The 27,864-nt window shown below is 27.7% G+C and overlaps 1 protein-coding gene across 12 annotated transcripts; it reads left to right on the forward strand.

The window, feature by feature from the left end:
• LOC129960126 (uncharacterized) lies at positions 1-27,427 on the forward strand. 12 transcript variants are annotated; one of them, XM_056073267.1, is made up of 14 exons: positions 1-191; positions 4,994-5,096; positions 10,881-10,904; positions 11,082-11,105; positions 11,289-11,312; positions 11,496-11,519; positions 11,629-11,652; positions 11,822-11,845; positions 11,993-12,438; positions 13,468-13,526; positions 17,889-17,970; positions 18,202-18,270; positions 25,288-25,341; positions 25,749-27,427. In XM_056073267.1, the coding sequence occupies exons 1-14, from the start codon at positions 132-134 to the stop codon at positions 25,788-25,790; spliced, it is 1,059 nt and encodes a 352-aa protein (XP_055929242.1). In that variant the 5' UTR covers positions 1-131; the 3' UTR covers positions 25,791-27,427. The 12 variants fall into 12 exon arrangements, with proteins under 12 accessions (XP_055929242.1, XP_055929254.1, XP_055929248.1 ...); XM_056073279.1 differs by lacking the exon at positions 18,202-18,270; XM_056073273.1 differs by lacking the exon at positions 11,822-11,845.
• The last annotated feature ends 437 nt before the right edge of the window (positions 27,428-27,864 follow it).

Here is a 27,864-nt window from a genome sequence, read left to right on the forward strand (position 1 = left end):
TTTTCCAAGAAAGACGCTTCGTTAGGTCTTAGTTCACGTATTTCCTAATAACAGGTCTGTAAATGGGATTTTTGTCATAAAAATACAATTTAATTAGCTTATTACCTCTCTGTAACAAGCATTATTCAACTATGGAAGAGGAAGCTGCACCTGAAAATAAGATGGAAGATTTAGACATCGAAAATATGAAGGTTAGTGAAAATTTGAGAAGTAATGCTTTGTTTTCATTCAAGATTGACTTGATGATTAAACATATTTATGCTTATATTATATATAGATTTCTTATATATCCCTCTAATTTTGAGCGATATGAAATATTTTAGTTCAAAAATGGTTTTGTATAGACATAGTTTACCGAGATACTCAAGATTTGATAATTTTGAAATACTTATACATTTGGTTTGAGTCCAATCTTAATATCTTTCATCGTACTAACATACTTATTTGATTTTTGAACTTGGGGGGCATATGGATTAAAATCATGATTTTCACTAAATATAGTTGTGGTTTGAAACAAAGTTGCTCCTTTTAAGGTGTGTATTGACAAATCGATTCAGAAGCTTAATATATTTCCCGCCAAAAGTTTTAATATTTAGATTCAAAACTTTCAGGCTTTTCTGTGAGAAAAGTTTTGTCAAATGCTGTATTTTACATGTTTTTGAGGAAATGCAATTTTCTATTATTTTAGTTACTTGATATTTTGATCTGCGTGTGATTATGTGGGAATCTCACATTTTCAAATGAAATTCTTTGTTATTAAAAACTTTTTATTACTAAGCATTTTGATTCATTTTTTTAGAAATCTAATAAAAATCATTATTAATGCATTGATACATATTGCCCTCGTTTAAATTCAAAATTATTTACATTTTGTGTATTGGTGAGTATTTTAACATGAAATCACACAAAAACAAACAATATTATTATATTTCAGTAATATAAGACTATGCAGCTTTTTGAAAATATCTTAATGCATTTCAAATTTACTTGAGATGCCTGTTAGAAATGAGTGGTGATTAAGATGGAAATAATTTTAGCTAAACCTATTAAAACTCGCCAAATGTACACATTTTCGATGTTGTCTTAAAAAGATTATTTGATGTCATGTACCCGATTCTCCCCTGCTGTAATCAAGATGAATGAAAATTATGTTATTTTAACAGCACTAAATTACAAGGTGAGGGCACGAGTTTGAAAATTGAGTTCAGAATAAGATTTAGTTTAATGATAGTATACATACAGAACGTTCATTCATGAAAATATTGAAGCACATAAGCCAGCCAATTTCAAGAAAATGGCCCTCAAGCTTTTAGCTTAGCTTATATACTAATAAAGTGTAGCTGTTGCCGAGATTTGCAGTGTAGTGGATAAAGCATCGGCATTGCTTTCATGAGACCCGAGTTTGATCCTGGGCTAGTATTTTTTGCTTTTTTTTATTATTTTCTTTCTAAATTATTTTAAATTGATTTAACAATTTACAAACAGTTTTAATTTATATGTTTTTCATTTTTATGCAAAAATACATTTTTATTCTCCCATTTCTTGATTATCATTTAATTATTAGAAGAAAAATTATTATAAATATCAATGCATTTTTTAAATATTCAGAATTGCTTAAATTAATAATTTAAAGGTGGTTTCAATTAATACAATACTAATTCTTGTATGGAAAAATAAATGTATTTTCTCTTAGTACATAAATAACTTATTTTTTAAAGGAAAAATAATTATATTCATTCTTACAGTTCTTGAATTATAATTTAATTTTTGAGTGTTAAAATAATTATAAATATAATTTTAACTATAAAGTTTAAATAACTATTTTTATCTTAAAATCATTAAATGTTTTTATTTTTTTTATTTTAATATTAATAAATTATTTGTTGTATTGTAACTCAACAAAGCTGTACCTACATTGGTAATTATAGAACAACTAAAATTAATAAAATTGTATCAGCAGACATTCTCAATATTAATAATTAAAAAGAAAAAGTAGAAAGTGGGTAAGTTATGGAATGCATAGGCAGAAGGTTCAAAATTTTTAGAAACATTATATGGTATACTTTGTACACTGCCCGATTTCCGGAAGAAAAACAAATATTTTTTAAAGGTAAATGAAATTTGTTGTCTAATTGATTCCTTTACGATTTATCTTTTGGATAATCAATATTTATCAATTCTGAAAGATGTTAAAATATATCTATCTTGTTTTAAATGTTTTTACGATAATTACCATTCTGTTTCTTGTATGTAGTAAAAAAAATTTAATTAAAAATTTTTTTTTATGATGTCAGCAATTTTATTAACATTTATCATCATTTAAGTTATGTTAGCAATTATTTTTTAGAGATTTAATTTGAGAACATTTATTTTTTGTTTGATAGAAGAGTTACATATTAAAACTGTCTATTATTTTATTTAAATAAATTTTTTTAAAGTAAAAGGCATTTATATCTTTAATTTTTTTTAAAGAAATAATTCAGATATTAAGAGAAAATAAATTCATTTTTCCACACAAAAATTAATATTATATTAATTGAAACCACTTTTAAATTATTAGTTAAAGTAATTCTGAATATTTAAAAAATGCATTCATATTTATAATAATTTTTCTTCTAAAAATTATTATAAATTATTATTAAATTACAATCAAGAATTTGGGGCATAAATTTATTTTTACAAATAAAAAACATATTAATTAAAACTGTTTGTAAATCGTTAAATCAATTTAAAATAATTTAGAAAGAAAACAAATAAGAAAAAGCAAAAAATACTAGTCCCGGATCAAATTTGTGTCTCGTAAAGGCAATGCCAATGCTTTATCCACTATACTCTGCGAGTCTCGGCAACAGCTGCGCTTTATTAGTATATAAGCTATGCTGAAAGTTTGAGGGCTTTTTTTCGAAATTGGTTGGCTAATTGTGCTTCAATATTTTCAAGAATGAACATTATATTAAATCTTATTCCGAACTCAATTTTCAACCTTGCCTTCCCCTTGTTAGCTCTGTAATAAGAATGTAATCAATATTAATTTCAGTTTCATTCATAATGTTTCATTATATAAAGCTAGTTGAAGTTACATATTTTATATTTATAATAGTCTTTCTGTAGTTTGATTTTTTTTTAAAAGTTATTACTGGATACAGCTTAGCATCCTTGTCAAATTATTGTTTTGAACATTATAATTTATATAAAAGTATTTTCTGCATATATTCATGGAGGGTATCATTTCAATTTTAAAATGTTAAGTTAGATTTTTTTTAAAAACTGATGAACAAATATTTATTGTTGGTCAATTTTTCAGAACTGAAGATTTACAGAAACCCTATAATTTTTTTATATTACTTTTTTTTTTGATGAATAATGATAATTTTTTTTTTCTTTAAGAGGGTTATACAAGTTTTTCTAATTTCAAGAGTAAAGAAAAACTTCCAGCATTCATTTGTGAGCATGAAAGTCATGAATGTGCTTTAAAATAATGAAGAATTTTTGGAATAAGAAAAGCTATTTTTTATATGAAATAACCATTCTTAAAAATACTAAGTTAGATAGTGAAAAAAGATTGTTATTCATTTAGCACTTCTCTCAGAAAAAATAAGCATTAAACTGTAAAAATGAGCATTAAGTAAACTTTGTCAAATTGGTTGATTTTTAAAGCTTGTGTGGTAAATTCTTAATATTTTTTAAAATGTAAAATGCAGTATGTTATGTATGAGTTTTCTTCATTTAAAGTTGTGAATTGATGTATTATTTATATTACTTTTTATTTTGTATGGAACATTTGAATGTAGAAATTGTATTTCTGCTTTCAGAGTACTAGACATCTTATAGGAACTCACTCCAAACAACTATCTGAGAACACTGGCATTGGCAAATAGCATATTTTGTCAGTTTCTTAGTAAATTCTAAATGGTGATTTTTGAAAATTATAATAATTTCTCTTAAAGTTGATTATTTTCAAATTCATTAACTTAGACCTTTTAGATTCTGAAGGGTAGAATAAATATGACCAGGATTTTTTTTTAATTTATTAGTTGCATTTTTTTGTATATTTTCTGAAATATGTATTAATTTTTATATCCTATAAACTTAATTATGAAATTCAATCATTCTGTTGCAAGATCTTGATGAGATAAAAATAATTAGGAGCATGTTAGCTGTGCAAGATAGTGACCCAAACTGCTTTATGCCTTATGTAAAAATGACATTTATAAGAGAGGGAAGATGGCATTTATATTGCCTTTGCTATCATATAAAAAATGCGAGTTATTTTAGTAATTAAATCATTTGATTCTTTTATCATATTTTTCATTCTCTGAAATTGTTCATCCTTTCTTTATATTTTAAAACCATTCTTCTATAAAGGTAACATTTTGAGATTAATGTATATTATACTAGAATTTGACTAATTTGACTGCCTTTTTTTCTGATTCCCTAATTTTCTCCATTAACATAATATTGTAAATATTATCATTAACTATAGATCATATTGATTTATTGGAAGTCAAAACTATAAAGTGCAATTTAAAAAAATACAGAATTAATCTTTATTTAAATAAGCCCCTAACTTATGTCTATTGTATCTATTTTTTTTATTTGGAAATGTATTCAATAAAAAAAAAGTAAAAAAATATCTGACTTTAAGGACAGTAGATGTGAATTGTACCATTTGTTTTAAAGTTTTATTGCACTGTTGTGTTCTGAGTAAATAATTGTTATTTATTTTTTGAAATTAGTTATCATTATTTTATAAAATTAGTATTTACTAAAACTGTTAAAATTATATCATTACTGCCATTTTTAGTTCTAAAATTATAATTTTCTCTTAATGTATACAGTTTATTTCTCAATTTGAATCTTTGGATAAATATAATTTCTGTTGTGGTTCCAGTCAGTTTTGCTATGTCATGATGTTAAAATTCTGCAAATATATACTTTATTTTTTATATTGTTAGTAATTTCCTGTTTAAAAATATTTATCTTATATAATTAGGTGACTGAATTGAAAAAGAAATTAAAGGACAATGGGCTTCCTACTACTGGTAACAAATCAGAGTTAGTAGAGCGGCTGCAAGGATCCATACTTGCTGCAAAAAGTTTGTTAAATTTTTGTTTCATTTTATTTCTGAATTATCCTTTTAGATTATTATTTGTTTTGTTGCATTGTTTAATAATTTATTAATTGATTAATGAAAAACTGTTATTTTCATTAATTAATATCTTTTTATTTTTTAAAAGATAAATAAAAATGTTATTTATTGTTGATGGCTTCAAGGAGAAATTTTTTGATAAAGTGGCCTATTTTGCAATTTTTTCTTTAAAATTTAATGTAATTTTTCTTTGAAATAAATAATTTAAAAGTTTTTATTTGTCTCCAAGATATAAACAGTTAGTTGTTCAATTATAAAAGATTTATTGTTGCATATAATAATGTAGCCTAATCAAACCATTTGTATTGATTTTTTTTCTGTGTTGAAGTTTTTTTATTTAATTTTTTTATCACTGTAGAGTTGAGAGTTTTTTTTATAATGATGAGTAAAGTAGCTGTAAACAAAGCTACTAACAGTTTGATATGCCTTTTGATGAAAAGTATTTTTCTTTCTAGTCCCTCTGTGGGTTTGTTTTGGTCTCTTTGCAGAGATATTTTGAAGGCAACTTACAAAGTTCTATCTACATTAATTCCCATTTAGAAAAAAAGAAATGCTATACACTTTGATTTTTCTGAATATTCCCCTCTTAAAATCCTTGATCAGAAAAATCAAGAATTTCCTTTATAATTTTTTGTGGAGAGTAATTATTTGCAGGTAATGTGCATATGGATAAAATGTTATTTGTAGGTGCTGTATCTATGAATAAAACTTTATTTGCATGATTTGCCAAGTTTCTTTTTGGAATTGAGATTATGAAATTTAATGTTACTTTGGAAAATTCTTTGGTACTTTACTGAAAATGTTTAATGTTTGCTTCTGTTTAGTATGACTTTAGGTGCTGGTTTCGAAGGATTTTGATTTTCTCTAAATAAGTTGTATTTAAAAGTGTTTAATGAAGAAATTAAAACTCTTTGCAAGTCACCAATAAACAAAATTTCCAATACCAAAAAGCTGCATAGCTTAAAAAGTGTTTTATTAATAATCCGTTTTATTAATAATCCAAGAACTAAACACTATAGATGATAGAGATATCAAGTTAATAGTTTTTTAAAGCTCAAAATTTCTTTTCAGCCCACTGACAGAATGCAAATGTGCATTAAAAACATGTTGAATTAATTCTCCATAAAATTTAAATGGATCTTATGGCTTAAATAAATAACCCCCTACACACAGCACAAAGATCCAGTGGTTCTGTGAATTCATAAGTTCCCATCAAATTCATAAGCTTATCTCTTATCATTCAGAATAGCAGCCTTTTCCTTTTTGCCTTCTGCATGACTAAAAAATAAATTCTTATTTAAGTGATAACATGTATAAATTTAAAAATTTAATTAAATTAAAAAAATGAATTAAAATTATTTAATTAAAAACCTGAAAAATTAATCAAATGTTAATCATATTTGATTAACATTTTGTAATTAATTTTCTACTTTTGAATATTTTTTTAAATTATGTGCCTCAAAGAGTTAATGAAATAAACATGTTACATGTGTGCTAGCATATGCATTTTTAACCTTTAGACCATACATATGTGAAATGGAAAATTTTCTTTTAAGATGCGATTTTTAATAAAGAAACAGAAAAAGGAAACCCTTTGCAAAGTAATGAAAGATGAATGTCTTTTTGTTATGTCTACATGAAGTGTTCCCTATTATTGTCTTCCTTCATGAACAATTAGCTTATCACTAGGCAAGATATAATGCTATAAGACAAGGGAATAATAACTCTATATATGAACCTATTAGAAGACCCAGCTCATTAGTGTCTTAACTAAAGTAAAATCCTAATTGCTCATTAGTATAGCATATGTACCATCCTGAATGTAAAATATCTGGCAGGGTTTTTGAAAATTTTTATTTTTATAGAAATCTGCTTGGTATTTTCAAATGCATAATTACAAAAAATGTTATGCATGTGATGGCCATTTTCAGAAACACCATTGCATACTGTGCCACCTTAACTATAAGGCAACACTGTACTGCCTAAAGCTATACGGTAAAACTGTACCAGATGTAAAGGAGAAGTTAATTCCAGATTGTGTTTATGTGATGTTAAAAGTGAAAACATGGTAATATGCATATAAAAATAACATTCAGTTTGATTTGTATGAATTCTTCAGGGTGTATAACGTCATGAAAAGTGCTTAAATTTGTAAATCATTTTTAAGCATCTTAAAAGTTCTCAATTTTGAAAAAAGGTCCTTAGAAAGTGCTTAATTTTCTCAAAAAGTGCAAAGGCAACATTTCATTCGTTTTCCTTTTCCACACGTTGAATACAATAATTTGAAGCATAGTCGTAAAGGCTTGTTTATCAGATGTATCAAGAAAGAAAACTAAGAAAAGAGAAGAATTCATACAAGGAATCTAGTTCGATATAGATCCAGGGGTGCCAACACATATTAAGATGATGGCTGTGATACTTTTTTTTATCCGCTCCCTCTTTCTTCAACAATGTGCATTGCCGTTTATTGAAATACTGGAATAGTTATGTGAAGGGGCAGTATGAAATGTGTACGGTACCATACTTTTTAAAACTCTTAAAATGTTCGAAATTTTTTTAAAAAATAGTTTCTCAAACACTAAAAAAATTTATAATGTTTGAAATGTTAATATTATGCCCAGTTAGTGTATTGTTTACCTTTTATGTGTTGTTAAAGAATATGCAGAATGGTCTAATCAACGGAAATCAAAAATTCAGCTGGATGAATTTGGTCCACCAAAGAGATAATCCAACATGGTAGAGGCTGCTGTAGAAACACTTGCAGTGAAGCCTCTTTAGTACATTATACATTCAATCGTCATTCTCTTTAACATGTTGTTTTGGAGCAATCCTTGAATGACTTATTAGATTGATTTTAATGTGTTATACTGGAATGTAATTAATTGTGGTGTGTAATTATGTTAGTCAATCGCATATGATGAGATTTAAACTTGAAGCCATAAGTTTTTTATATGTATTTTTTTTCAAGGTGTACTTTTTAAATGACACCATCCATTTGAAAATTATTATTTATTGGATTAATCTCACCAAATTTTAATTTTTATCTTTAGGGGGGGGGACTGCTAGTTCGGGTACTTAAAATTTTTAATGGAATTAAAAAGTGTTTTGAAACTTTTATTCTTTAGGGTTTAGATACTATAATTTTATAAATTTTTTTATAACTCTTACAGAATACCCCCCCCCCCCCCCCGCAATGAAATCTCCTTTTACATATAAAGATTTGACCTGATTGAAAGAGCAATGTATAACATAAACCATTGAAGTTAAGAACATGAAATTTGGAAAGTTACTTCTTGGGTGTTAGAGGCCCACTAAGAATAGATATTTCAAAATTTTAGAATTTCAGTTAAAAAAAAAAAAGTTAATCTTTTTGTTGCCGTAAGCATCATCTCACAAAGTATTTTAACATCCTTGTGGAAGTTGAAAAAAAGCTTTTATGTAATACTAGTTTTGTGTGAATTAATTTATTTTTTCCACTTCAGTTTTAGTAATTTTAAAAAAATTAGTTTTGGGCATAATTTATAACAATTATTTAAATTATACTGAAATTCAAACCAATATCATTGCTTTTTTTATTCATTATGTCATATTAATATATCGTTGTTAAAATCGTGATAAAAGAAAAAAAAGACTTACTTTGCTTTAATTTAAATTGAATTAAAATTTTCAAGCATTTCATTAAATAATTTTATTCAATTTTATATTCAAAGCTTTTGCTTTTCAAGGTCCGGATTCTATCATTCTATTACGATTATTGCTTGCCCCCCCCCTTTTATAAATCTTATAGAAACTTTGTTCTCAATGTAATCTCTCTTTACATATAATGATTTGTCCATATTAATAGAGCAATGTGTAGTGTAAACCACTGAAGTTGGGAGCAGGAAATTTGGGAAGTTATTTTTGGGATATTAGAGCCCGACTAAACATGGAAAACATCAAAGCATATTATCACACAAAAATTATTTTAACACCGTTTTAAAGGCTTAAAAAAAAAATTGCTTTTGAATAATAAAAATTTTATTTGAATGAATACATTTTTTTTCCCTTTTGTTTTAGTCATTTTTGAAATATTAGTTTTGGACACAATTTATAACAATGATTTTTATTACGATGAAATTCAAAGCAATGTCATTACTTCGAATGATCATGTCACTTTATTTTATTGCTGTTAAAGGTATGATAAATGGGAAAAACAAAACAAAAAAAAAAACATTATCTGCCTTTATTTAAACTTGAAAACTTTTAAACCAGATCATTGAATAAGATTCTTTATTTGATGAGTTTTCTTAAATTTTGAAGCAGTGCAAGATATTGTCTTATGCTGACTTCAAAAAATACCTTTAAAAATGCTTCAGCTAACATTTTTTTTAATTTTCATTTTATTTCTAACTACAGAACTGGTTCTTTTTTTAACTTCACAAATTTGTTTCTGTTATGGATGGAAACTATAAATTGTTAAAGCATTTTCTTTTCTTTGCAAAATATATAATCGCATTTTCCTGCAATTTTTTAACGCTCAACTAAGAATTATATATATATATATATATATATATATATATATATCAGTTAAAAAGCAAATTTTTTTATTAAATTTATTTTTTCTTTTCGAAAAAGGTTTTATTAAACTTCAGAAGTAAAAAGAGACAAGACAGTTTCTTTATAACTTGATCATTTCTGAATGCTGCTATTCTTTTCTATTAAAAAATGATTTAAGATGCTCATTTAGAACATAGCATTTTAGTTTCGTCAATTTCATAACAATTTTGCCAGTCTTATGATTGTAGCCACTCCGGAATGCTGGGTGCTTAGCTTTAAAACACTGAAACTAAAATTTCTAAATATAGCAAATTAGTACAGGAGGAAATTTACACTTTCATTCCAGCTATATCAAACCGTATTTGTTATTGTATATATAAAAATCAAATACAAATTGTTAAGTCATGCTATGCTTCTAATCAATGTTGACTTTTTCAGAAATGATGTATCCATCTAAATAAACTGGCAGTTTATTAATTTTAAGAAATAATGGGGAAAAAAAATCACAGATTTTTGTTAATCTTATGAAAGTTGACTTAATTTTTTGGTATTGATAGTTTTTCATTTTTATAGTCTTTTGTTTTTGTGGAAAATAAAAGAATATAGTTTGTTTTACAATAGAAAATGTTGTGGAAATATTGTGCAAACACAAAAATAAATATTAAAATTTAAAGAATACACATTTAAAATTAATTAAATTTTCAATAAAAACTATGCATTGTTATAAAACAGAAAATATCATATACTTAGAAAATATTTAGGTTTACATATATGTATATGTAGAAAGGTGCTTTTTTTTTGCTGTGCTTAAAAGTATTTAATTTTTGCAGCAGTTTCTCACTACGCATCCTGTTCATTATGGTAAATAATTTCTAATAAAAACTTTGCATAATCTCATTACTAATTCTGTAGAAAATTGATAATTAATGATGATTTTATCGTTTCTGTCTGTTCTAGCCCTGAAAAATGAATGTTCTTAGTAATGTCCCCTGTAAATTTCACTTTCTCATAAAAATCATTACAACTTATTGGCTACTTATATTTAGACAAGCTTAAAATTGTTTCCTTGAATGCATTTTTTGTCCACAATAGTATTTTAATTTGGGTACATTTAGTTTGACTAGCCTTTGTTTCTTTAAGATGTTCAGATGCTTATCTTTTCTGTAGATCGTTATAATTTATTTATATTTTCAGATGCTGCTTCTTCTAATCCAGAAGGTAATTATGCTTTGTTATTTAAAAAAAGTAATTTAGGTTGCTGAAAATTATGTTTTCTTGAATGCATTCTTGTCCATAAAAGTATTTAATTTTTGTACATTGGCTTGCATTTGTTTCTTTAAGAAATTCAGATGGTTATCTTTTCTGTAGATCATAATACTTTATTTCTGTTTTTAGGTAATGCTGCTTCTGATCCAGGAGGTAATTATGTTTTGTCATTTGAAAAAAATAATTTAGGCTGCTTAAAATTATGTTTTGTTTAATGCATTCTTGTCCATATAAGTATTTAATTTTTGTACATTAACTTTGGCATGTATTTGTTTCTTTAAGAAATTCAGATGCTTATCTTTTCTGTAGATCATAATACTTTATTTCTGTTTTTAGGTAATGCTGCTTCTGATCCAGGAGGTAATTATGTTCTGTCATTTGAAAAAAATAATTTAGGCTGCTTAAAATTATGTTTTGTTTAATGCATTCTTGTCCATATAAGTATTTAATTTTTGTACATTAACTTTGGCTTGTATTTGTTTCTTTAAGAAATTCAGATGCTTATCTTTTCTGTAGATCATAATACTTTATTTCTGTTTTTAGATAAGGCTACTCCTAATCCAGGAGGTAATTATACTTTGTTGTTATAAAAAATAATCTGTGTCTCGTCTGTATTTCTTTAAGAAATTCAGATGCTTATCTTTTCTATAAATCATAATAATTTGTTTTTTTTTAGATAATATTGCTTCTAATCCAGGAGGTAATTATGCTTTGATATTTGAAAAAATAATCTCGGCTACTTAAAATTCTTTTCTTGAATGCATTTTTGTCTATATAAGTATTTAATTTGAGTACATTTACTTTTCTTTGTTTTTTTAAAGAAATTCTTATCTTTTCTGTAGATCATAATAATATATTTCTGTTTTTAGATAATGCTGCTTCTGATCCAGGAGGTAATTAAGCTTTTTCTTTTGAAAAAAAAAAAGATTTAAGTGGCTTAATATTTTCTTGAAATTTTTTAAAATTTACTTTCCCTTGAATGAAATATATTCAAATTGGTTAATATTGCCTTCGATTTTATTATTGTTTTTTTATTCTAGAACCTGTGTCATCTAGTTCTGAGTTAGATTCCTCTTTATTAAATGATAGCAGTAAACTGAGTATTTCATCTACTGAGCCTGAGGAAAAGGACAATGCTAAGATTTGTGATAATGAGCTAAATGTTTCTTCTGAAAAGTCAAAAGAATCCCCTGCGACTACAAATGCTTTGAAACCTTTAAAAAAGCGTTTTGTAGCACCAACTTCTGATGGAAGTAGCGAAAAGAAACCCAAAAAAATTGTTTTGAAGAGAAACAATGTTCCTACTCCAAAATTTATACCTAACAAACCTTCTGAACCACTTGAAAATAAAAATGTAGTTACATGCGACAAAAGTGATGTTACTAAATGTAAAGATAGCAAAGAAGAAATTGTCTCAGCTAGTCCTATTAAAGAAGGGTCTAATAAAATTAATTTAAAGGCTGCTAAAAATATCTCTGCAAATGAGGTAAGTTTGAAATAATTTTACTCAATTTTCGAATGAGGTTTTGATTAATTGAATTGTAGTCTTATTACACATATCACTTTGAAACCAATGTCTTCCAGTTGAACAATGATTTCTGTAATGAGTATTTGTAATATATCTATTGCGTTTTATTTACAGGAGGAATATGAACTACATTTGTATGAAAATGAAATGCTATTTATCATAAAGATTATAACATTTTACATGTAACTCCTAAATTACTTAATTTTATGAAATAATTCTTTTTATAATGGCAGATGATTAAAATTCATGATTATTGAATGTTATCTGGTAACTTTAATATTAAGTAAGAATCAATAGTTTTTTTTTAACTCTTGGAACATAACATTACTTTAAAGAAATGAACTTATCATAATATGCTTTGTCAGATAAAATCCATCATGATGCGTGACATATTACGATTTTATTTTAAGAATTTGAATCAGTCATCTTATTGAGCATCATGATAATTTCCACTACAATTTGGAACCTAGCAGATTAAAGGCATTTTTATCTTACTTTTTGGAAAACACAAATATTTGTAAACAATAAAACATACTTCCCTATCTTCTCAAACAGAAGATTGATTACTATTTAAAAAATTATGTGAGATTGCAAGAGTGCATTTCTTATCTATAATCCTCAAGAGGGAGAAATTTTTCCTGTCCTCCCAAATTAATGTTCATTTATGTCACTACTATGTGCAACATCATGAATTTCTGTTACTTAGATAGTTGGGTCTTGTCTGTTGATAGTTGTGATCAGATCCATTTACACAGAAGTTCTTCAGAGATAAGAATTTCGAACCTGAAATCCTTTGGTTCCAAAGCCAAGACCATATTGCCAGACCACCATGACCTAGATTTATTTCTGAAAAGCCAACTTTGCTAGTTATATCTGTGCTTAGTTTGATAGTTTTAGGTTATTATTGTGTAAAGAGTTTTGTGTAGGTAAATTTTTGTAAAGTGTATAAAAATAAATTATTCATACATTTTAAATATTTTTTTTCAGAGATTTAATATGCGAGCCAAAAGATTTAATATTATTACTGCCCCTGAACCTGTTTCCAAGTAAGAAATTTCTATTAATTTATTTCATTTAGTGTTGAAATAATTTCTTATTTCTGCTGTTGAGAATATATGCAAGTGTTATTTCTGTTCATAAAGATCGAATATTTATACTTGTGGGATTTTCAAATATTTAGAGTTCACTTTTATCATATATTGCATCATAGCTTAATCATAATTCTTTTTCTGTATAGGAAATAACTAAAGAGTAAATTTATTGACCTTCGAATGAGTCAGTGCTGTTTAATGTTGATGAGCAATACTCACTTGAAATATTTTATTATATATTTATATACTAGGCTGCTTCGCCCTTGCTCGCCAATCCTGAAATTGCCCAATACTGTATGCGATGTTCATCAGTTCCAGTTAGCAAGTTTTTAAATTTCACTGACCATTCTTTCATTCGCTGAAAAATTTAATCTTTCCATGGTGAGAACATACATTATCCGATCAGCCTAATTCCAATTCAAAACTCAAAGTCCATTAGCTACATAAATTTTCAATGTAGCATCTTCCTTATTCATTGTAGATAAACTTTTCTCTTTCCTCATTAGTTTTTTTAATAAAAGCGGGGAATCAAATAAATTTAGATTTTGTCCCCATAAATCGGTAACTGTGATCAATATTTACTTGTGTTCTTCTGATTAACAATCATAATTTTTTTTCCATAATATTTCTAACATATTTTGAAATAATAATCTGACTTTGAAATCATATCATTGTTTTTAATGTATATAATTGTTACTTGGGACAACACTATATGGTTTATTAAAAATATCATTTGCAAAATGGCTGAACTAATCTGTTATATTTCCATTCCCTGAAAATTGTGTGGAATGTGATTTTAGACTGATCATGAAATGATATTTCAACTTTCCAAAATCAGCATTTTCTTAACTGTTCATTCATATTCTTTTATTAAAAATATTTGCCTCTATGGTTGATAGCATAACTTATGAATTGGCTGTTGGCATTCTTCCTAGTGTTGACCAATCTTGTAATTTGTATATCTTAGTATTTCGAATAAATATTGGCAATATAATGTATTGTGCTCACTTCTCATGAAGTTTATAAATAATCTGCAATTTATTTCTAAGAATGACCACAGGAATACTTTTCATACTGTACAAACAGATAATAAATAGTATTTATTTTGCTTATCCTGCATTTTCTGAATTTCTCGTACCATTACATTAACTAATAGATCTTCGTCATTAAGATATAGCAATGCCTCATATGCTATACCTTATATGTTATTATCTTATGTATCTTATATGTTATTAAATTCTACGAACTCTAGAATTTTGCACTTTTTCAGCTAAAATATCCTAAGGTTGCTTGTGATGGAGTTGATTTTTTTTTCAAAACCTTGTCTATAGGAAGGAAAATAACCTTTATCTGAAATTTTTCAGTATATACCCATGCATTCCTTAAAATAAATTTTGAAGCCTATGTTGGGTGATTTTGTTGTAAAATGGTTTTTCATCACAATGTATAATCAAACCTTCACATATTCTATACTTTACTTTTGAATTTAAAAAAAGGAGTGAGGGGGGGGATTTTTTGTTTCATTTGTAATGAAATTTTGGAATTAAAATAAGCTGCATAATTTATATCTTAGCTTCAGTTCGATTGATTTTAATCTACTTAGATGTTATTTCTTTTCAGTTTGCTAAATACCATTAGGCATTTTATCTGCTGGAAATATATCATTTTATCTGCTGGAAATATATCATTTTATCTTACTGATATTTACTGATTTTTTTCCCTCAGAAGGAATAAATAACTTTTTCTAATGTAATCCATTTGCATATGTTTTAACGTGGTGCATAGTCTTAATGTTTTAGTAACCTATTTGGTTAAGTTACATGTTTTTTTAATCAGTAAGATATAAAATTTCTTGAGGAATTCTAAATGTCAGTCTTCAATAAAATCTTATCATTTTGAAATTAAAAATATATTTAGGGATTTTTTTTATATTTTTATTATAATTACACAGAAGATTTTGTCATTCAAGATTAATTTAAACGGATATTTTATGCACTTCCTTTTTTAGTTTTTCTTTTGAAGGTTTTACTGCCCATTTATCCCTTGCTCTTGAATGTTCTTTGCAGAGTTGACTAGAAATAATTGGGCGACTTCTATTTCTTAAAGGATTATCTCAGAATGAACAAGTTATAAGCTAAGGCGTCATTCATATATTTACACTCTCAAAAGGATTTTTAGCTTATGATTCATAGAGCTTGATATTTATGAGTTCCATGCCTGTGCACCTTATCTAAATATAGGGTATTGTGTCTGGATATAACTGCTTCCTATTTATTTGCCTGCTATTATTTTCTCTCCATATTATAAGAAATTGTGTATATAATTGTTGTTGATTATTGATTTTTTAAATTTTTTTCTTTCAGTTGCAACATTTAAATAAATAAGCATAAATATATTACATAAATATTATTGGAAATGAAACTTCTGATATCCGTCATTCTGTGGAATGATAAGTTAGCAAAGTATGAAATACATACCCAATTCGTTTCAAATGTCGTGACATGGCATGTGACTTTTCCTCCTCTCAAGCTCAGAATTTGCATTTTGCACTTTTGTCCAGGAGTGTCAAATGATTAGAAGGTCCTGATGTCAAAATTACTGAAGTAGCCAATAACTGAGAGGTTATATTATTATTTGGGGCACTTCTGTTTTGCAGTCTAGTAGTGGTAGGGAATATTCCAATTATGTGGTGACCGGTTGGAAGGAGTTTTAACCAGCATTGAAGATCATCCATGGGAAGCCTCGTCCTTCACAAAGTCAGAGTAATGTTGAAAGATCTAATCAAAATATTGAAAATATGCTCACTACTTGGATGCAGGACTACAGATTAGACCAATGTAGTGAATAATTGCTATTTATTCAACTTATGAAAAATAGAGCTTATCATTTTGAAGAACATCATACACTACTTCTTTCCGACCCGAAGATGTTTTAAAAGATGTAAATACAGTGGTGCAATTAGGGGGGGGGATCTAATAGAAAGCATACAAACGGTGCACAAAGATGAAACAAAACAGTTTATGCACAAAGGAGGGGAAAAAAAATTCTGAGATGTTGTCAAATTTGGATTAAACCAACATGATGACATGCTTACCGTAGAGATTTTTTGTTTTTGCTACCTGTAGTGTGTGTTTAAAGGAAGCCAGTGATGCGCCTTGTGTCATAAATTAATAACTTCTGTGGCCGTATTAGTAAAAGTGATGAATTGGGTATTTTGTGCACCTTCTTTCAAAACTGAATATATTGTCGAAGTTAAAATTAATTCTAAAATGAATCCGGAAGTACTAGGCAAAAGAAAAGAGAGTGAGAAAAGAAATCGGAAAGAAAAAAAAAATCACACATTTCTTTGAAAACTTACTTGACGCATTCCTATTCCTGACACTGACAAGGGCTGAGGTGATTCGTGCAATACTTCACAAATGAATGGCTTTTAAGTAATAGCTTTATCATGACATTTTTTTTTCTTTCATATTTTGCCTTAAATAGCATTTGTCATTCTATAGAATGCCTAGGAAAAGTATATGAAGATTTCATATTTTGTCTATAAACGCCGGGCATTGTATAAAATGTCTTAAGAATGCTAACGTTTCATAGATTGTCGGTAATATATATATAATGCCTAGGTTGTTGTATCTTGGGGCCACGTATCGCAACATTTTAGTAAAAGAAATAAAATTTTAAAAGTTTGTTTCATTTTTGTTTGAATATATGCAACATTATTTGTAGTTTTAAGTAAATCAAAGCATATATAAAAGACCCTAGAACTCCAGATGGAGCATTTCTTTAATTTTTAAAAACATTTTGCACATTTATGTCATAAAATTTAAAAAGTGTTTCTTTTAGCTAATAACTGTGTGTGTGTGTGTTATTCTTTCATAAGTGCTTTTTCTAATTGAAACATCGCATGGGAAAATTAGGGGTAATCTGTATTAATATATGATATGCTTTTCTGACAGTAAATAGAAAACCATCTGTCTGATTTAATTTTTTTTTGTGTTGTATTTGTCACAAAAATAAGGCAGGTAAAGAATTGGAATTCTGACATTTGATTCATATTTAAACTTTAAAAAATGCTAGAAAATATTTGCTGTGGTAGTTTATCTTTCCTATTCGGAAGGGGGAATTTTTTCTTCTTCTGAATTGAGTTATATACTGCTATTAATAGTAAAATTGCTTTTAATACTCATATTTCTTCATTTTCAAATATTTAATTTTTATTGCCGTTAATAAAATTCTCCGTTTAGTTGTAATAGAGTATGAAGATGTTTTTCAGATCGATATGTAAATTAAAATTTTCGTTATATTATCTCTTATTAGGAGTGGTAAAATTATCATCACGTCAAAGAAGAATCAAGCATCCAGTGACACATCTACTCTTTCTTCTACTTCTGCAGCCCATGTAGGTGAAAAATTTAAGAGTTAAAAAATTGCATGTTTCTCAGGTATTGTTTTACTAGAAACTTGAGAAAAGTTTAGCCTGAACTCTCCTTATCAGTCAGCTTGCATTTTTTTCTGCATGAATCTGTTTAATTATCCGATTTAATAAATCCTCCTCCAATTTCTTAGTTTGCTAATTATTATCTTTGTGTTTATGGGTATATAGCAACTTAAAATGTATTTTTGTTATTAGACAGTTGTAGCAACCCCTCAACAAAGAAGAATTCAACGTTTTGGTATAAACTTTTCTAAAGTAGTACCAGTAAGTCTTTTTATGCTCATTATTCTGATTATTTCCAACTGAACGTTATTGGCTGTACAAATATGTCTAATAGAAATGCCCTGGAGGAAAAAATGCTCGAAAACAAATTACGATTTTCACTGCATTCAAATGATTAAATACTATTAAAAAATTTTTTGAATTGTATTAATGTGAATTTATAATATTAATCTCCATTAGATGCAGAGAATAAAAATTTAAGCCTTTTATGCAGGTTTAATGAAGTTCAGATAAGCTTTTAAAGTTAGACAAGAGCCTATTCTAACAATTTTATAGCGGAACACAGAGGCAAACGTCTCATAGTTTACGAGTTAGTAATGCGATGCAAATCAACAGGAAATAAATGTACAATGGGAGACAAAATAATGCAAACACCTGTAAGAAAAAAGGGCTGAAATGTGCATTAATAGGGGGTTACACTGTCTTTTGATTGCAATGCATATTATATGCACCATAAGATGGATATATGGAAGGTTTACACAGTATTCAAGAGAGTTTGAAGCCAGTTTGAATACAAAAAATTCTAATTTTGAAAGTGTGACTGGAGTTATAATTCAGGCACGAAGTTTAGCCTCCGAATACTTCTACGAGCATTTATGCACTATCTATAAATTAGTAATTGGACATCTGTGATAAAAGAAATAAATACAATTTATTCATATTCAATAGTTGGTAGAACCTCCATCTGAGGCAGTTGCAACCTTAACCTTCTGGAGCATGCTTTCCACAAGTGTGTGTATAATGGGCAGTCCACTTTTCTTCCACTCGGCTTGGAGAAGACGTAAGTTTTTTCATCGATTTTGGACGGTTCTACACCCCATAATATGACGATCCAACTCGTCCCAGAGGTTTTCTATAGGATTGAAAGCTGGACTCTGGGCAGGCCAAGTCAATCGGTTCACCCCATTGCCATCCTGCAATAACAATGATCCATCCTGTAAAATTGCCACAACGTAAGAAGCACACTGTTGTCTGGAATAGTGGCGTGGGAGTCGGGGTTGAACTTACCATGAATTGGAATCAAGAGTCCCAGTCTGTACTACGAGAAACATCCCCAGACCATAATTCCACCTCCGCCAAACTTTACTGTTGGCACAATGCATTCGGGCAAAAGATGTTCTCCATGAATGTGTCAAACCGAGACTCTGCCATACGACTGATAGAGATTGAGCGATTATTCATGGCTCAAAGAACCTGTTTCCATTCATCTACGGTCCAATTTCGGCTTATTTTGCTGCACCTAAACCGAGCAGCTCGGTTGGATTTTGTAATCAAAGGCTTATGGGCGGCAGCACGACTATGGTAACTAAGCAAATATACTTCCTTGCGAATGGTATTTATCGTATCAACAGTCCCGAATGATTGTTGGAACTTCCTAAATATGTATGCCATCGGTTTCGTGCGGTTTTTCCGAATTTCTTTGGACAGCACTCGTCTGTCTCTTAGTTTCGGGGGTCTGCCGGGTCGAAGCACATTCCGACAATCACCATCCACTTTCTTACACTTCTTGATCACAAAAGCCACTGTCGAATTTGAAATGTTTAACTCGCTTTATATGCCCTTTAGGATCTATGATATCCGACTATTAAACCTTTCTCGAAGTCAGACAATTCTGCATTTTATGCCATCTTGCATGCGACTAATGCTAATGCTGTTTCTTGCAAGATATTCAGTACAGAAGGCGTGACGTAGGCCAGGACCGCAGATATTCTCATTTGCATGGGTGTCGAAATACTTATTGGTAGATATTGTATTAGATTGATGTATATCATATTTTATTACCATGCAAAGTATGATTGGATATGAGCATTATCGTTATGAAAAGTTGGCCATTTTTGAGGGGATAAAATCTGAACAATAAAATGGACCTGATCCTTTAGAATATTCCAAGAAGGATCTTTGAAGTTCTCATGCAGGATTTATTATGACTCTTACTGTATGTTCTCCAAATATTGATGTACTCACTGGTTTTAAATGTGTCGAATTTTGATTAATTATATGAATTGCATTCTTGCTATTGCTTTTATAAACTTAGAATTCAACATCAGGTAGCTCAGCGCCAATGACATTATTTAACAATACTGTAAAATGTAACTAATGGTTTATAAATTATTGTGCAGGTATAAAAATGCTGAATTTTGGTATTTCTTTTGGACAGTTTAGGTTGAATGATTTTTTAATTCAAATGTTATTAAACAAAAAAGCGAATGCGCTTATGTTTTCGATTTCGTGTTTCAACTCTACTTTTTCTTTTCTGTCAACTTAATATTTTGTTCATTGTTCTTGGGAGATCTCATTTAACTGCTGTTTCTTTAACACTATTATAACTGTTGAAACCTTACTTCTTTCAGACTCTAAAAAGGTTGTTGGTTTCATCCGTGCTGCTCCGTTTAAATATACTACTTCTAATATCCCTCATTGGAAATTTATCAAGTTTCATATAATGGTGTTTTTCAGAGAGTAGGAATGGCACATAAAAAATCCATGAGAAGTATTGAAATACTAATGCTTCCCATACATTAAAACATAAGATATGCAGAATATATTCTGTCAGTTTCTACCACTTTCTGAACTGTCAGTATTAAAATATTCTGCTTTAAATTCATTCTCAGTTTTTTTTTTAATATTATAAACGAATATCTGCTTAAAATTGATAGGATTATGTGTTTTTCTTTACTCATTATATTTTATGTAGTTGATTTTGTTTAGGTTAATGGATGGATAATAATTTTAAATGCAAGTATAGCTCCTGCCTTCATGACATCATTCTCTTTTTTTCTCCCTAAGAGTATTCTTTAAACGAACTTTAGTGATTTCATGTTTTATGAAATATAAAATTACATTATTTTTTAAGTAATTAATTAAGTATTGATTTTTTTCGCTTATACTTTGCTTTAAAATATATACTGGATGAGAAAAGTAATAATTATAAATACACTCAAATGATTTTTTTTTATGGCATCGTATGTTCGGGAGTATATAAGTTGTACATTGAAAATGATTGTGATTTTAAAGAAATTTCAATTTAGAACTACATAATTTGTATATTCTTTCAACAGATAATTTTCAGTAAGCTTTGGGTCAGTCCTATAAATGCAATTTTCCGTATAGCAGTTGATATTAAGAATTTTTATTTGGATTTTTAGATATGTAATAGAGAAAGTTAGCTTTAAAATTTTTTATATTGAGCAGTTCATGGGCCGCTGCAATAAAAATGCATTCTATGGGCCTGGAACAGCTGAGAAAAGAGAAAGACTTAAGCGATGATTGCTTTTCGCTTACCATGCTGTGTCCATTCCTTCTCATGCCGTTGTTTTAAATCTTTTGTGGCATAAATTTCAATGTATGACTAACAATATTGACTACTCATTTTATAATTTTAATGATTTGATAATTTTACATAGATTTCTACATAATAAAAATATAAAATGAAGAGTAAATTTGTTTATTCTTTTTTCCAGAATCAATTTGAAGCATTTGCATTTACAGAAAAAGTTGATTCTACTGAATAATTTAAAAACTTTACTTATCAAGAATTTTCTAAGCAAATTTAATGACAATATTTGAAAACTTGTTTTAATTTTAAAATTTGTTAAAACGCTTAACAATGTCTTCATTTGGATGCGACAGCTTTCGCTTATAAATATCAAGCAAAGATTTCTGTACCACAAAACTTGTTATTTCTAATATTAATTTTTTATGAGATATTTTTATACACTTATTTTGTAAATGAATCTTCAGTGTATGAATGTATTCAGTTATTTAGGCTGCATGGATATTGCATCTGTCGTAAAGCTCATATTATTTTGAATGCAATTTCAGCCTGTTGTTAGGGGTTCTTTTTGTCTGATTTTATTCAATAGAAATACAGTACATGCTACCACAAAATTATCATTATCTTCTAAATCTGCCTTCTATAGGAGCATATTATTTTCATTTTAAATTTTAATTATCCTATTAAGATTTATTAATGTATAACCAAGTTTTTTTAATTAATAAAAAAATCGAATTTAAAAAAACTGCTATATGTCCAAATTAACAAAATATTTCTGAAAGGTATTTTCTCATGCTATTTAATTTGACCGAGAATTGCATGCCTTTTTCTTCTTATTTTCTATTTATAAACCCACTGAATAAATCCCTTCCCTTTAAAAAAGAATAAAAATCCCTGCCATTAGAAAAATAATATGAACTGAAATGTCATAAAATATTTTAAATCTTTAATAATAGCTTTAAATTGTAATTTTAACAAGAAATCATTAATGGATATGATATTTAAGAAGTTGCCCTGTTAAATACAGTTGAGCTTTTTCTATTAAAATACAACTGAGAATTTTAAAGACACATATACTAAAAACAATTGTTTTAATTTTATTTAGTAATAGAATAATTCCTTCTTATATTGTATCAATTATGTTTATCAAAAATAATGAAATTTTTTATACAATTATTTTAAAACTTGGGTTTAAAAACACAGAATACAGTACCATCCTTAACATTCATGTGAATTCTTAAGATAATTTATTCTTTATATAAACAGTTTTTCGAAAATATATTATTTTAATAAATAATTTTTAATAAAAGCTGATAAACAATTTTCAAATGTCAATGGACAGAAAACTTTAACATAAAAAATGCTTAAAAGACAGACGTTTTTCATAAAAAAACAAAAGGAAACTACAGCAAACAATTTATTCTTAAAATCATAATATAAAATCTGAATTATTTATATCATCAAAACACGTCTATCTATTTGCTACAATGAGTAGTCTAGCACTTAATAATCTTAAGCTTAATGTGTCGCTGCAGTCAAAAAATTACAACTCGGAAAATACTGTTACTAAAGAGTAACAAAACATATTAAGTACTTACGTGAATGTCAGAGATGATACATATTCATTTCTAAGTAATCCATTGATAAACTAGAATATTTGAACAGATTTTAAAGACTAAAAGAGTTTTAAGAGTGCAAAACTTGGGAGGTCACATTGATCTGCTATACGAAACTGACTGACCACAGTAGTAAGTGGCCAATCGTTTATTCTCGAACTGTAATGGTGGAAAGGGTCAGCGTTCCAAATCCATAAAATGAATTTTTTGCTTTCTAGGAAGCCACGGCAGTACACTCTTAATGCTACCTTTTAAATTAAAGGCTATGGGAAAATTGCTTAAAAGGTCTGAAGATTTTAAAATAATTTGAAAGTTAATTAAAATAATTATTGATGAAGCTTATAAATTTAAAAACTTGTGGTTATGTAAAAGAAGTACAATTTTAATTTGAAAATAATGTTTACTGAATTTTACAATTTCTAAAACTAAAAGTAGTTAAATTCTGTTATTAGTATTAGTGGATAATATAATTATATATACAAACTGTCAAAAAAGTATTGAGACACACTACAAGTTCACAGGTTTTTATCATAATATTTTACCTAAATGTACAATTGAAATCAAAAGAAAGAAAAGAATTTTATTGTTATATACTAATCATAATAATTCAAACAAAACCCTCATATTAATGTAATTATGGTTATAATTGAAAATAAAAGAAATCAAGTAAAAAAACATGCTCAAAAAAAGTATTGGGACATTTCCCAATAAGATAAGAAAAATAATGCAAACTTAAAAGTTAATATCTTGTAGGGCCACCCTTGCGTATTATGACCTCTCATAGTTTATTTGGCATAGATTGGACCAATTTTTTGCAAAATGATCCATCGATTTCGGCCCACTCTTTACCAAATGTTTTCTTAATTCCTGCTTGTTAGAAATTTGAAATTCGTGCAGTTTTTGCTGCAAATAATTTTACACATGCTCAATGGGATTAAAGTCTGGACTTTGTGCAGGAGTCTTAATAGCACTAGGACAGTGATAGAGGACTCATAACTTGCAAATATTAGCCGCAGGTTTCGGGTCATTATCTTGGTACAGTTTAAAATGTCTTGAGATTCTCAACTTGTTCGCACTTTGCTTTAAATTTCGCTTGAGAATGTTAAGATAGACATATTTATTCATTGTATCATCAATAAATTGCAAGTTCTCGACACCAGTGCTTACCATACAACCTCAGACTATTTGATAGTAAGCCATATATTTTTAACATGCATTGCTGCTCTTGGTTTCCGCCAAACTTTTTTCTTGCCATCTGATTTAAAAATGTTATATTTGCTTTCATCAACAAAAATTACATTTTTCTGAAATTCTTTTAGTTGCTTTACATTTTTAGCAAATGCCAGCTTAGCTTGTCGATTTGCTTTGCTGCTGTAAGTTTTTTTTTGAGATACTCTGCAATTATATTTGTTTTCTTAAACATTTCTAACAGTTTCAGGATTTACAGATTTTCCGAACTTAATTTTACATTGCAGCGTCGATTTTATTGCACTAGTTTTTGGATTAAAGTAAACTTGTTTTACAATCCACTTCTCTTCACGTTCATTAAATGTCCTTTGGCGCCCTGATCTTTGCTTGATTTCAATACTGTTTGTTTTCTTGAACCTGTGAATAATGTTAAAAACAGTAGACTTACTCAATCTCAAGATATGTCCCGTACAGCGAACTGATTTTCCATTTTTCCAATGACTTATTAGAATATTTCGCGCATCAACCGATATATCTTTGTTACTTGCCATTTTTTTTTTCTATAAGAGATCTTATCTGTTGAAAGTTTTATATTAATAAGTATAGTCTAAAAAAGTGGAAGTAAACTCAATTCTATTGATATTCTATATGGTTGTTGAATTTCTCATTTCAAAAGTGTTCCAATACTTTTTTGACTCCTATTTGCTTATGAATTATATTTGAAATCTAGATCAAATTATAATTTTAAAATGACAATAAAATTTTCATTACTAATTGTACACCAAATGTTAAAATACTTCTTGATTCATTTTGTTTTTATTTTAAAGTAAGTTTTCTAAATAGCTTTGTAGTTATTCATGCCAAGTGTCCCAATGGTTTTTTGAGTGACTGTATATATATGTCTGTTTCTCTTTATTTCAGTGGGATAAGCAGCAACCAGACGGACTCAAACGAAAAATTTACGCTGAAGACCAAGTAAATAGAATTATCTTTTTTTAAAGCATTATGTATTAATATTTATTATTATAAGAAATTACTGTAAAATCAGGAAGGGAAAATTGAAAAAAATTTGAAATTTCTTATTATTAAAAAATTCGTTTTTGTAATCTTGAGTAACTTTATATTAACTTTTATTTGGAATATTATTTGAAATCCCACGTATACATTTTTTTTTTTAATATTCAAATATATAAGAAGGCTAATTTTTGATGCGTTTAATTTTTCACAATATTTTAAAAAGTTATATGACAGTTCTCTTAAACTGTGTACTGTTTATGCTTATAGTGACAAAAAATTAGCATCAAGAAATTTTTTTTGAGATATAATGTAAAAAAAGGCATAAAATTTTATTTTATTTTAACTTTTCTGATTTTCCTTTTTAGGAGAAAAAGAGGAGAAGAGCTGAAAGATTTGGCCTCATATAAAGCTATTTTTTTTAATATTCATGTCATTGTTTTCCATTTCAACATGTTTTAACAGCTTTATTGACTGCCAGTTGTGGAAAAATGATGGAATGCATATATTGAAGTTTTTAAAAAATAATTCGTAACTGAAATTTTAGAAATCTTTTATTACTTCAACCTGAAGTATTTTGATATAGTGATTTGATTGTTATAAATATAAATTCATTTTGATTTACATAAAAAAATTCTTTGTCTTGTTCTTTATTTTATACCATCATATTGCATTTTGTTTATCTCTGCATCATTAGCTGTAATTTTTTCAGTTAAATTTATCATATAATTTTTCAATCTAATATGTACATTAGGGTGGAACGAAAAAATTAATTTTTGATTTTTTTGTTTGCAATAGCATGAAAAAGTTGCCTTTTGGTATAGATGAGATAAATAAAAATTATTAGATTACATCTTGAGGTGCCGCAAGGACGTTAAAGTTTCATAAAAACGCACTTTTGCAACTTTTTAAGGATTTTTGCATGTTTTGATGAATTCTAGATCCATCAAATAGACGAGAAGAGATAAAACTACCAGATACCTGTGTGGTTTAATATTAAGTTAAAACCTTCATGTACTTATTGTTCCAAATATCTTTTTAATCTTATCTCATATTCACGCTATCTCTCTGACGATCGCAAGAACGTTATAGACCAGATTATTCAAAGAAATGGGTACTTTGCTGCTTCAAAAAATATCCTTTTGTCCATGCTAAGTGGTGAACGTAAAATTCAAAGAGAACTTGGTTTACGACGTGTTTTAAAAGCAAGAACAGAAAGTAAAGGCAGAGTCAGGAAGTTTAAAGTTCCAAAGATAAACTTCGATGCAAAGGATTACATCGACATGATCTCATGGCTTGAAAATGACGTTACTTCTACTCTTGCTATAACATGTTTCCAGTGCCTCTCTCAAAGGCTTTATACAAAAGGCATCTGAATCTGAATTAAATAGTATAGGGGACTCGGTTATCGACTTTCCTCGTCTTTCTTGTCACATGCAAGCAGTGGAAAGAGCTGTGAAACTAGTGGCAATGAAGTTGTTGGTAGAATGGAAATAGTTTAATGTGGCAATGAAATAGAAACAAACATTTTGCTGCTGTAAAATTTGTAATCATTGAGAATACAGAAGTAAGAAACTCAAAATTTGACATAAAATTTTTTTTATTATTATCATACGTTGTAATTTACAATTTTTTCCAATTGTAATGCTTATCTATGTAATTAAAAACATCTTTTGTAACATTATATGAACGAAAAATTCATAAAAATATTTTATCAGAGTTTATAATTTTTCAATTTTTTTTTACTAACTTTAAGCTTTTTGCGGCACCTTGAGATATTGTTGTATTGCAACCAGAATTTTTTAAAATTCTTTTTGAACCTAAAAGCTAACTTCTCGACTATTATCAAATTAAAATCTAAGATAACTTTTTAAAGGCCCACTTTAAAAATTTCCATTTTTTTTTCAATTGTTTTACAAATTTCACGCTCTTTGCGGCACCTCAAGATTATGTAATATTGCAACCAAATAAAAAAAAAATTGTTTTTGAACCTAAAAGGCAACTTTTTCGCACTATTTCCAAACTAATATATATATATATATATATATATATATATATATATATATATATATAATAAAATAGGCCATTTTCATTCTACTCTAATGTACATCTTTTAAATAATGCTATCGTTAAGAAAAATGTTTTTATGAGACGTATTTTCCCGTTAAGTTATTTTTCATTGGTGAAATTGCACAATTTGCTTAAAGCTTTCTACTATTCAGTACATTGTTTTGAATTAATGGCAGTTATAATTGTTCTAATGAAACGATTTTTGAAAAGTTGTAATAAGGATTATGTTTACTTTCATTATCATGATTTTCATACTGCGTTCATGTTTTCTGTATCCATGTTTCTTGGATCTAGTTGGAACGACAAATCGCATGAACTTAATGTTTTTTATGATTATTGTGTAATTTTTTTTATATTCACAATATCGTCGTTCTCAGAATGACTTGAAATGTGTAGCTATAGATGCTCAGACTT

Source organism: Argiope bruennichi, chromosome X2 (assembly GCF_947563725.1).
Source record: "Argiope bruennichi chromosome X2, qqArgBrue1.1, whole genome shotgun sequence".
NCBI lineage: Eukaryota > Metazoa > Arthropoda > Arachnida > Araneae > Araneidae > Argiope > Argiope bruennichi.

Coding starts and splice junctions, on each gene's coding strand:
- LOC129960126 (XM_056073267.1), top strand. CDS start 132: ATGGAAGAGGAAGCTGCACCTGAAAATAAGATGGAAGATTTAGACATC. Junction 192..4,993: donor TAGACATCGAAAATATGAAG/GTTAGTGAAAAT, acceptor TTATATAATTAG/GTGACTGAATTGAAAAAGAA. Junction 10,905..11,081: donor TGCTTCTTCTAATCCAGAAG/GTAATTATGCTT, acceptor TTCTGTTTTTAG/GTAATGCTGCTTCTGATCCA.